Source organism: Postia placenta, assembly GCF_002117355.1.
Source record: "Postia placenta MAD-698-R-SB12 unplaced genomic scaffold POSPLAscaffold_3, whole genome shotgun sequence".
NCBI lineage: Eukaryota > Fungi > Basidiomycota > Agaricomycetes > Polyporales > Adustoporiaceae > Rhodonia > Rhodonia placenta.
Window position 1 is genome coordinate 82940 of NW_020169834.1, and position 10710 is coordinate 93649.

The window sequence follows — 10710 nt, forward strand, 5'->3', positions numbered from 1 at the left end:
AGGTCAAGCGACTAGAGAAAACTTGAAGGCTGGGGGCGTCCGACTAAGTCTCACCGAAGCGATGGTGAGCTATGCTCAAACCTAAGGCTAGGGACAAGAAAGTATATTAGTTAGTAGGGTAAGAAAGAATACAAATGAGGGCTTACTGACCTAGGGACAAGAGGTCGAAACTGAGGTCCCTAGGGCAGCAGAGGCCAGCTTATATACATGGGTAGATTAGGGCAGGCTGTGCGCGTTGGTCCGTGCGCAGCTGGTCCGTGCGCAGCATGCTGACGCGGCCCCAGGGGCCGGTGAGTCAGAGCGGCTGTGTCAGCGGAGCCCGAGCTGTGCCGTGCACTGCCGTCCTATCTAATCTAATCGTACAGTAGATAACGATGCGTCCATATCAGGCAGGTGGTACAGAGGTCGCGGGTTCGAGCCCGCGAAAAGGAAAAAATTAAAAAACGGCTAGGCGCCGTACCAACTCGTGACAAGTATGTCCTCCCTGTCCACTGGGAGCATCGTTTCCGGGCGGAAATTCTAGAAGAATATCAACACAGCGATCAGCAGACAGTCCGAGGGTCCGGTGCGGCAGAGTTCAGAGCTATCACATACGGCTGAACACCCAAGGCATCCACATATTAGTCAACTTGAGGAGGCGGTATGGTGCGATACCTGTGCGCAGTTCAGTGCGCTCGTGCTGGTTCCTCGCCAGCTTCGCCTCTACTTCATCTAGAGAGTTCCGCAGCTCTTCCAAGTCCACGAGGTTGGGCTCCTCGTCGCTCTGACGATGCCTATTCACATCCCTGCACAAGTCGTCCAAGCGCTTCTGTATTTGCATGCTGTTCCTCTCCAGCCTTGAGATGAGCTCGTTCCCCGCTTGCGTATCAGGAACCGGCTTGTGCTGATCAACCATTTCCTGTTGCACCAACAGGGTACGTGGTACGTGGTGAAGGATATCTCGAATAATGTTCCTGGCTGACTCTGCGGTATCGATGTGGCGATGCAGGCGAGCATTTATTCTCGATTTCACGCTCTCTCGATGAACCAAGTGTTGACTTTTGGGTATGTCGGGCAAGCGTCGCTGCCGGCCCGGGTCACGTGGTCATGCGCCGGTGTGGGAATAGGACTTATGTAGGTGTTGCGCGCCGTAGGTAGCCCCATTGGTTTGTAACCTTATCCACCATTGATCCCTGTCCATCGAGGACGTTGGCTGCCGGCAGTCTTTCCGGCGTCATTCTCACACCAAGTGGCTCGGTCACTGATGCCCACATGGTCGTGGTGATGACCACATTCGACATGGACGTGTTTCCGCAAAGCTTCTGGAACAAGCGATAGCTGTCCATAGTGATTCTGCCAATACGGTTGTCAGAGATGCGATGGAGGTATATGACTCCGGAGAGTCGTGCGCCCCCCTCGTTGTTGAAACGCGCAGCCCCGCGTGGTCAGGAACGAGCTCGAAAGCTCGGGCGCGCAAGTAGCCGGGGGCTGGAGGCCCCTATCGTAGTATATAACGACCCCGCGCGATGTACGTACCGCACGCGATTGTCCCTTACGGGCATTGCTACGCCTGTGGACAAACGCGCCCCGCGCCGTTCGCACCCTTGTTCCAACACTCGTAACTATGGACCATGAGCCATGTTCGATTTGTGAAGGATAATCGGGATGCTCACCTTCGTTCAAGGAAGGTTGCGAACTGATTGAGGACGTCAGCTTGGGAACGATCTGTATTGTCGAAACCGGGTGTATCGATCAAGACGATGTGTTCGCCATCAAGCTCGAATTTGGCAAATTGGATCTCCTTCGTAGAGGATTCCAAGGTGGTTCCGACGGGCAGGCTGGAACCGCTGACCAGGTTCGTAAACTGGGTAAGATAATCTGGTCGATTAGTAAAACTAACAGTGTCTCTGTCGTTACTTACAGTTGTCTTACCGCTTCCGGTGGTGCCCATCAACCTGGAGGTATAAACAGCATCGGAATCGAGCCAGGATGAGAGCAATTTGCTCACGCAATGAATTTCCGCTCTACAGTAGGTGAAACAGGTATTGAATTCATGATGTTAAGGCAATCTGGCATGCGGAAGAGTTGCATATTCAGTTCAGTGGGGCAATCTGTACCTTTTATTTGTCTCATCGCTGTCCAAAGCCCTCAATCGGAAGATTGCTCGCTCTTCTACAACATGCAGCAGCGTTCAGGCATGATTAGATTAGGAAACCCTGACCAGGAGGTCCGAAGACGCAGGACCACACAATGTGTCTTTATGAAGTCATTAGTCGGCATGACTCACAGACCATTCCCTCCGACATCATATCGACAGCTCGCGCATGAGCGACTTTGACCATGCAGTCATCTCTGACTAGAGATCTGCAGTTCAGGATGGTTGATCCTCCAAATGCTGAACGTCTCGGAGCAGAATACTGCGTGAAGGCTGAACCTAACTCGGAGGGGGCAGACACGCCCTTTGTCAGGACCCGCGGTCTCAATAATACCAGGTCACCGGAGTCTACTTGCGGATACTCTTCACGCCTTACCAGCATTGAGAAACCTTTGGGCGGCCAATGGCCTTGATGTCTGTCTTGCATGTTCCACTCGTGTTTCGACACGTGGTTTCGACCGAGGTTCAATGGCATCAACTCGGCACCCATTGTTCCTGTTCCTGGTTCTTGCTACTCGCTTACATGTCACTGTTGGCTTCGTATTGTTAGCCGACTTGTAAGCTACAATGGTCCAGCTCAAGATGATCAGTCACACAATACTAGCTAAGACTCATACTGATTTACGGATACCCACAGTCCGACTCCTAACATGCCTTTCAAGCTAGACTCCTTTGAGCCGCCATGAGGAATGTGGGCATAGTGATAAGAATCATTGCAATGTCTTCAAACCCAATTCACATTGTCGCTCCGCTCTGCCGCCCATGACGCGTGAGTGCGATGTGTGAACGACGCCGGACAAATCACCGGCGGAGAACATTGTCGATGAATAGTGATTATAGAGTACGGTGAAATAGATATGATGGCCTGATTAACCGGCTAAGTGCTCTTAGCGGTTTAGCCCAAGCCTATGCGAGAGGTTAAATTAACCTCTATAATTTACGGCTAATTAGCCGGCAGAAAATGGGCTGATGAGCACTTCTAACGACTAAAATAGCTTTATCTGACGGTAAAGTCACCCAGCGACTGAACAGCTCGACAGCACGGTGGTTTAAAAATCAGCTGCACTTCTTACACCGGCGGCTACGCTTGCCCAATGCGCCCAAAACCCCACCGAAGATCATGGGCCGTGGCCGTATGGCAACTTCCACGTTGTGATTGGCTCACGCTCTGAATTTGTGAACAGGTCGTCCACAGGCTTTCGCCCTTCAACCCGCGTATCCGACTCTCATGCCTGATCGTCCCTGGTGGACCCTTGACCTACGAATAACTCTCCTCCGCGATATCATCCTCAAGAACCAACCTTACTTGCGTCCGACTCTACGAACGAATTTTCGTTCATTTGTTGACTCCAAGTGTATTTACCTAGTGGGTCATCGACGCAATCATCCCTGCCCCAACACTATGCTGCTTCTTCATGGACGTGAGGCCCCGGGGTAGCGATGTCCGGAGTCGGATCAATGTCGGGGCTGAGGGGCGCAGGATGCATGATGGTGGTCCAAAGCCGCGTTGTATCCTCACGACAGACGTGACCTATGTAGCAAAGAAGGATCGAAACTACCTAAAACTACTCAGATTCGGACGCTCTGTTTGCCGGCAGGTTGTTCATGTGGACAGGGTCGCAAGTATTTCAAGTAGGCCGACACAACTAAACAAAATTCGGAAGATGCATTTCTCGGCATACACGTTGCCATCACATTGTCGATCACATGCAACAAAACGCGTGGAAGTCATACTATTCGCGACAGGTTTCGTACGTGATTGTCGAAGACGGAGACGGAGCGACGTGGAAAGATACTTAGATTTGGACACATCGTCGCTAGTACCTAAGCGGCTATAAGCCTCGCGTAGATATATTAAGCTGCGAAGTCAATATGCATGCACTACACATGTTCTCGCGAAAGCACTTGGTACATTTTCTGGATCCCTTTCAGAAAGAGTAGTCTTCATCTCATTGTCCAGTGACGCCAAATCGTTATGCTCGCCATCGCTCAGAACTTTCTACACCGCCGGAACGTCTACATTGCGTGAGTATCCACCATGTCGTCCTCGTAGCCCTCCTGCTCAGCCAATACAGAGTAATGGGTCCCACGGGCGTCGGCAAGACAACGGTCAGTGAGCGGCCCCACTGGCCTCCGCCAATTTATTCTGAGAATGAATCAGTTCATCAACGATGCCAGTGGTTCTTATCTACGTGTGGGGACTGGTCTAGAGTCCCAGACATATGCCGTCGAATTTTCGAAACAATTCTCGCTAGAGAAAAGCCAAGTAACGCTCATCGACACACCTGGATTTGACGACACTACGAAGTCCGACGCAGAAGTCCTGAAAGCGATCGCCGAGTTTCTAGCTAGAATGTGAGCTCGTGAGGTCTGCATTGAATCGTAGTCAGATTAAAACAGTCCTATACAGGCGCAGGCAGAACCAGAAATTGCATGGCGTCATTTACCTCCATCGAATCACGGACAATCGGATGGGTGGAACCGCCCTCCGCAACTTCAGAATGTTCAGGGAACTCTGCGGAATCAAAGCCCTGGCGAGCTGCGTCATAGTGTTGAACATGTGGAACGAGGTTAGTGAGGATGTCGCGACAGCTCGTGAGCGGGAGCTTCGCGAGACGGACATCTTCTTCAAGCCCGCGATGGACGCTGGCGCATCGATGTTGCATCATACCAATTCGCCATCCTCCGCACAAGAAATCCTACGTGATGTTGTGAAGAAAGAACCCGTCGTATTGCAAATACAGGAGGAAATTGTCGAACAAGGAAAGCCAATTTACGAGACGTCAGCAGGCGTCGCCCTCCTCGGCGACCTGGCGGCAAGACAACAGCGGCAATTAGCGCAATTGCAGGAGATGCAAAGGGAGTTGGAGGAAGCCATCGATCAGCAGAATGAGAGCGATCGGAGAGAACTTGAGGAAATAGAGGCAGGGATCAAGGCGAAGACGGCACAGCTCGAACGGGATCAGGAGTTTATACGCAAAGACCCAATACCTGAGCCGCGCATAGACTGCAGACCACAGCCGAAGTGGATGGGTGCGTTACTTGTCGTTGCGGGGGTTTTGACCTTCTGGAAACGAGGTCGAGCACAGAACGGCTGACGTCTAGTACTATGCAACCACCAATGTCAGGTTCATGAAATATCTCCGTTCGGTCATACCATTCCAATATGCATTTATCTACATAGCTCATTAATATCTGTTCTCCATCTGTATATTTATAATAGACGGTCACCTAGTACAAAGGTCCTCAAAGGCGCTTGGAAACGCATCTTGGTCACATCGCTTCGCAGTCAGAAAGCATGGCGTCTGCATGGTACATGCAAAACACTGAACCAGATCCAACAGGCTCACTGAACGCCGACTGAACGTCTAGAGAGGTCTCCACTCCGAACTTCGTGAATGTGATTAAGTTCATTGTTTAGGTTTGAAGTTCGTTCCACACGGCCCGATATCCGTGCCACTGGTGGTGGTCGTGGTTTGCGTACTGGTTGAGCTGGGGTTAACGTGAATACGTTGGTCTTTATCTACTCACGCCGTATGTGAGGTCCAGTGAGGACAGCACAGCTTTCATCATGGATCGATGATCCGTGTTGTCCAACCTTGTGGCACTTGACATGGCGCCTTTGCGTGGGCTGATGGATCAGCTTCACTCAAGGTCTCACCGATGGACATACTCGACGTACGACAGTGTTTCCAGTGTGCGGTCATAGTAACACCATGATACCGTTACAGTCTTATGCGGGCAGCCCGTATCGTGTGTTGACCGGATGGAACAGACTGGTCAGCGACTGGTTCAATAAGACGACATTGAACGGTGTTCGATCTGGCTTGTGATAGCTAGCAAAAACGGAAGGAATCGAGTACAAAACAAACGGTGTAAATACCATATGCAGTCATGTGATCTGCTACCGTAAGTAGGGACTGTACTTCCAAGTCCCAACAGCTTAAGTACTTATAACAAAGGCTAGCACAAGAGATGCTCCTGTTTGTGAGGTGTCAAGAATTCAAGTTAAAAACAAAGAATCGGAATGAATACTCACGATGGTATGCCAACGCACGATCGCAGGACACAAATTCGATAAAACAGCAATAGTATTGATTACAGCGACACTCGCCCGAAGGTATTATAGCGCAGACAGCAAAACGAAAACACCCGCACGCGCAGTAAATAATAGTACGTAAATAGCAAATAGGATGTGGCTGCGAAGGGAAACCGTACGAATGCGAAGCGCGCAGAGCGACTGGGGAGAAGGGGACGAGGCGTATTATCACAATGTTTGGACACAAACACAAAGCAAGTGTCGCGCGGAGATAAAACAGCAAACAAGGATGACACAGGTAAGTGGTGTACGGAGATGGGAGGGAAGATAGGAGACAGAGAGAAACATGGGGAGATCGCGCGCACACCGACATTCGTCATTCCAGCATTCCGTTCATATTTCGTGCATTATCGTCAATTAGCTTCGTCAGACTCGTTCTATGCCCAGTGTGGAAATTAGGTTCCGGTCCAAGTGCAGGTTCGCGATGAGTATTCCAGAGTCGAGCGGCGAAGAAGGAACTATGAGTCGTTGTTGGGCCACGAGCCCTCCGCCTTGAGTTTGTCGATCACGTCGCGAACCGTGTCCGGTGTCAGTTGAGGTATCTTTAGTTGATACCCAACAACGCGCTTCAGCTTGTCCGCGTTGAACGCGACAACGATCCGCTTGAGATTGTACACGGTCATGTACGCAGTGTAGTGCGTCTGAGGGCAAGGAGGCTTGGACTCCGTGATCATCGTAGTCCACGTCGAGACGTGCTCTTCGTTGATATCCTCCACGTGGTCTTCGAGCTTGAACTGCGAGGCAGAGGCATTATCTCAGTACAGAACAAGGCTCGATGAGGCGCTGGACGCACCTTCGCCAAGGTGTTTACCATGAAGTTGTAGAACTCTAATTGTGTCCCAAATGCGTTTGCTACTCGGGTTCCCAGTCCGGCGAGGTCCAGATTACCATCATCCTCCTGCGATATGCCGTATAGTTAGCACCGTAGTATGACACCTGATTGAGCCACCGCTGATCACCCACCAGGTGAAAGAGGGGGGCAACTATCTTTTGATCTGGTGGAGCCATCGCCGGGACTTGCGCTGCCTTGCTCTTGTCATTCCTGAACGGAATTTCTTCGCCTGCTATCTCATTCGCCTTTGTACGGCCTCCCACACGGTCAATCCATTCGGCGCAAGCCCACATAGCACCCGCGACGTCGTCTACGTGGACGGTATGGACAGGATGCTTGCCTGGGCCCCACCTGACGAAAACATTGTTGGGAGTAGGTACGACGCTGAGATATAATGGTACCCACAAGCATTTCACTGGTTGTTTCAAGTAGGCATACACAGAAGCCATGGCCATGTAGGAGGTGATCGCTGTGGAGACACTTCAACATCAGCGTAACAATCTCAAAGTTTACTAAACGCACGGCCATAGTCAACATAGGGTCCATATACACACGCTTTCCGCACGATGACGAGGTTGAGACTGTCGTCTGTTAGCATATACACACAGATGAGAACAAAGACAATGCGCACCCGTCGATCGCGCCCAACGTCCGAAGCGTCTCGTGCCACCACGTTCCCAACACTCCGTCCGGCTTCACGTCCTCCTTCTCGTCATGCGAGCCCTTCTCTTTACACTCGTAAAACGGGTGCATCAGTTTGACATACGCGAGCACCCCTCGACGCGCCGCCTCGAGGCCTACATGTTGAGAGACGCAGAGCGTGTTGTTGATCTGGACCTTCTCCGGCCTATCCCACTGGATCTCCCCAGCCAAGTCGAACACATAGTGGTACGGCTCCTGACCCTCAGGCGGGTCGAAGCATGCGGTAACAGCCGCAGGGATGGTGAGATTGGCCTGCTTGTACTCGACATTTGGTTTCTCGAGTACCTTGGGGAACTCGGCGCCCAGGTAGGTAGTAGGAGGCGCGACGGAGTACTTGTCGACGATCCGGAGATTCTTGAACGGAAGGGTCAGGAATGAACTGTCCTACTGGGCCACTGTACTACTCACCGCGACGAGCGGCTCGCCATCCGGGGGAACGAGGTGGGCGGCGAGCGCTCGAGTACAAGTGTTGAGACCACCTGAGACGACGGGTTAGCGCAGAATGGAAGGGGAAATGGAGATCGATGAGTACCAAAGATGATAGCGTTCTTCTTCGTCATTCGCGGGTCGTACACGGGTGCAATGCGCGTCTAGATGGATGACTGCGAGGGAGCGCACGTTACGGGCGCAGAGGATGAGTGTGCAAGAGATTCCCCGAGGGCAAGGGGTAGTTATGGTTGACGATTAGAGATCACCAGGAGCAATGATGTGATTAGCGGTGATAGTATCGCTGCCACAAGCGAGTCGGTCGTCGGCGATTCTCAGGCGAGGTGCGGCTATACCTCAATAGGTAGGTTTTACAGCAAATAGCGGAACGCGTCGACGTCGACAGGCACGGCGCCAGCGTTTGGTTTAGTGAGACGCGGAGAGGAGGGTGAGTTGGCCGTCGTCGTCGAGGTTATATACGCTGCTTTGATATTTTTCCGCCGTCGCGCCCGCTGGCCTGGCGCCCGGGTCCCTGCTTCGGCTGTTCCCGAGTTGTTACCGTGACTCGGAGGCGCCGATCGCGACTGGCAGTTGACATTTGTTTGGAGTTACGACATTCGTTATGTGCGGCCGTTGTCGGACAACAGTCAACAAGATAACAATTTAATAACCTCAGTGAGGAGGAAAAAAAGTAGGAGGGAAAGAGGGGAAGCGAGGGACTCCAGTGACGCTGAGCTTATATATGCCTGCATGGAGGAACATGACGCCATTGGGCAGAGACAGACGTGCATGACATCACTCGCCTGCGATCGTAAACTGAGGCTTCCCTCCAAATCGGGAAGACATGCTGCCTTTAAAGTAGCGTCTGGGCGCTAGTGAGGCTTGTCGGCTCTTGGCTCGGCGTCATATCAAGCAATTTTCGACATAACCACATGTATGCCTTATTCCGCTAATTGGACGATTCTATGAGCTTGGCCAAATCCACTTATCGCATGCTAATAGCTCTCGGCAAATAACAATATTTGGACAGTCTCATAGACAAATACACAGGCGCTCCTTGGTCACCTCACAGCCATTCCACGCTTATCTGTGATCTGTATCTGTGGCTGCACACACGCTCGATTGCTGGCATGACAAGTTGCCAGGGACTCTCTGAAACAGACCTGCGTCTCGCGTGCTCGAGTCTCCCGGCGCTACATTACTACGCCGCTGAAACGGCGGAGTGGCTGCGGTTGCGAAGTGTGACATTGTTGTGTGAGTGTGAGCAGATCTTACTATCGTCCGATGATATCAAGCTTGACTACGCTTAGGTACCCCACAGCGGATGTCAGCATATCGCAGTTTGGCTAAAAGTGTGCATGTCGCAGAGAGGCGTTTCATAGGCTATTAAGCCACAGTGCACCTGGCCACTCCGGTCGCACGGAATGCGCTCGCCCATGACATACCCGATAACGTCTCGATGATCGGACTGTCCACCTCTTAGTAAAATGTTTTGACTAACAATACCCCCTGTATTCGTTTGCTGTGCTCCGGTACCTCTGTCGGATACTGCCAGCGGGCCTATATCCTTTTACGTCCAAACCCTACAATTAGGCAGTGCTGGCTGCTTTGCACCGCCCACTCCTTTGGGGTCCGTCCTTGGGCACATGTCCTTGGAGTGTTTCACCCTTATCTGGATACTCTGCTGCTGTATCGGATTTTTCAATCCATCATCCCTGCCCTACTTCTCCGGTATAAACCATCTACATGTTTTATGACCTTTGCACGTTATCCCTGCGTTCGCTCACACAGCCATTAAATTGAACGTCCGGACAGCATAATTCACTCCGGCTTGTGACCCACTAGTACCGTCGCTTTGGACAAAGTGGCTCCGACACCCAGCGCTATTGACCGCTCTTGATGTCCCTCCGCATAACCAGATATAGCTTTCTGCTGTAGCCGTCTTCAGAGGTGATAGTACGTCTGGTCATATTTGGATTCCACATACTAACCCCTCACCAGTATCTCCGCCGCTGTGGGAGGGTCGTCGACAGTCGACGTTCGAAGATGGTTGAAAGGTGGTGAAGACGTTGGAGGCTAGCTGCGAAGTAATAAAATGTTATTTGGCCACAATGTCTGACTATATGCGTAACGAGTCCACGATCAATTGAACGTGAACGATAACGATCAATAACTTCAATAGTATGCCCGACGTCTAATACCGGATACGTCTCGATATGCACGTCCGAATGACGATGCCCGAGCGAATGAGTCCCGAGGCTAGTCCGAATGACTATGCGCGTATTTTCTCGTAATATCCGTCTACCGAGTTCAACACTTACCTGCGACAGACTAATGACTTGATCGGTTTGCGCGAGAGAGGGAATGTGGGAGTTTGAGTGCAAGAGGGAACTTGGATTCATCGACGCCAACGTCGGTATATATATGTACAGAGAGACGGTGACAGCTATGATATCATATGCAGCCTGCAAGGAGAGAATGACGCACATACTACGAGGCCGTTGATCGACACATCGT

At 51.6% G+C, this 10710-nt stretch overlaps 4 protein-coding genes across 4 annotated transcripts; 1 reads left to right on the top strand and 3 right to left on the bottom strand.

Annotated features, from left to right (window-relative positions):
• Nucleotides 1-586: 586 nt before the first annotated feature.
• POSPLADRAFT_1136474 (hypothetical protein) lies at nucleotides 587-1930 on the bottom strand (the record flags this gene model as incomplete). Its single annotated transcript, XM_024484690.1, has 5 exons — nucleotides 587-1063; nucleotides 1224-1394; nucleotides 1521-1530; nucleotides 1653-1843; nucleotides 1901-1930. 5 exons carry the CDS (start codon nucleotides 1928-1930, stop codon nucleotides 587-589), a joined length of 879 nt encoding a protein of 292 aa, XP_024341392.1.
• A 2076-nt stretch (nucleotides 1931-4006) lies between these two features.
• POSPLADRAFT_1044113 (hypothetical protein) lies at nucleotides 4007-5232 on the top strand (the record flags this gene model as incomplete). The annotated part of the gene is made up of 5 exons (XM_024478465.1): nucleotides 4007-4071; nucleotides 4128-4243; nucleotides 4296-4400; nucleotides 4453-4489; nucleotides 4545-5232. 5 exons carry the CDS (start codon nucleotides 4007-4009, stop codon nucleotides 5230-5232), a joined length of 1011 nt encoding a protein of 336 aa, XP_024341393.1.
• Nucleotides 5233-5551: 319 nt separating this feature from the next.
• POSPLADRAFT_1044114 (hypothetical protein) lies at nucleotides 5552-5841 on the bottom strand (the record flags this gene model as incomplete). The annotated part of the gene is made up of 3 exons (XM_024478466.1): nucleotides 5552-5593; nucleotides 5666-5754; nucleotides 5817-5841. 3 exons carry the CDS (start codon nucleotides 5839-5841, stop codon nucleotides 5552-5554), a joined length of 156 nt encoding a protein of 51 aa, XP_024341394.1.
• A 368-nt stretch (nucleotides 5842-6209) lies between these two features.
• Nucleotides 6210-8647, bottom strand: POSPLADRAFT_1166719 (hypothetical protein). The gene is made up of 8 exons (XM_024487934.1): nucleotides 8300-8647; nucleotides 8176-8246; nucleotides 7697-8121; nucleotides 7588-7646; nucleotides 7471-7534; nucleotides 7197-7416; nucleotides 7027-7131; nucleotides 6210-6967 (listed from the first exon to the last, which is right to left on the bottom strand). The coding sequence occupies exons 1-8, from the start codon at nucleotides 8325-8327 to the stop codon at nucleotides 6692-6694; spliced, it is 1248 nt and encodes a 415-aa protein (XP_024341395.1). The 5' UTR covers nucleotides 8328-8647; the 3' UTR covers nucleotides 6210-6691.
• Nucleotides 8648-10710: the final 2063 nt, after the last annotated feature.

Bases quoted from the DNA above. Each gene is read 5' to 3' on its own strand.
- POSPLADRAFT_1166719 (XM_024487934.1), bottom strand. From the start codon at position 8,327: ATGACGAAGAAGAACGCTATCATCTTTG. The intron at 7,647-7,696 runs GTGCGCATTGTC...AACAGACGACAG, and splicing joins ACGTTGGGCGCGATCGACGG to TCTCAACCTCGTCATCGTGC. The intron at 7,417-7,470 runs GTGGGTACCATT...TGTTTTCGTCAG, and splicing joins AAACAACCAGTGAAATGCTT to GTGGGGCCCAGGCAAGCATC.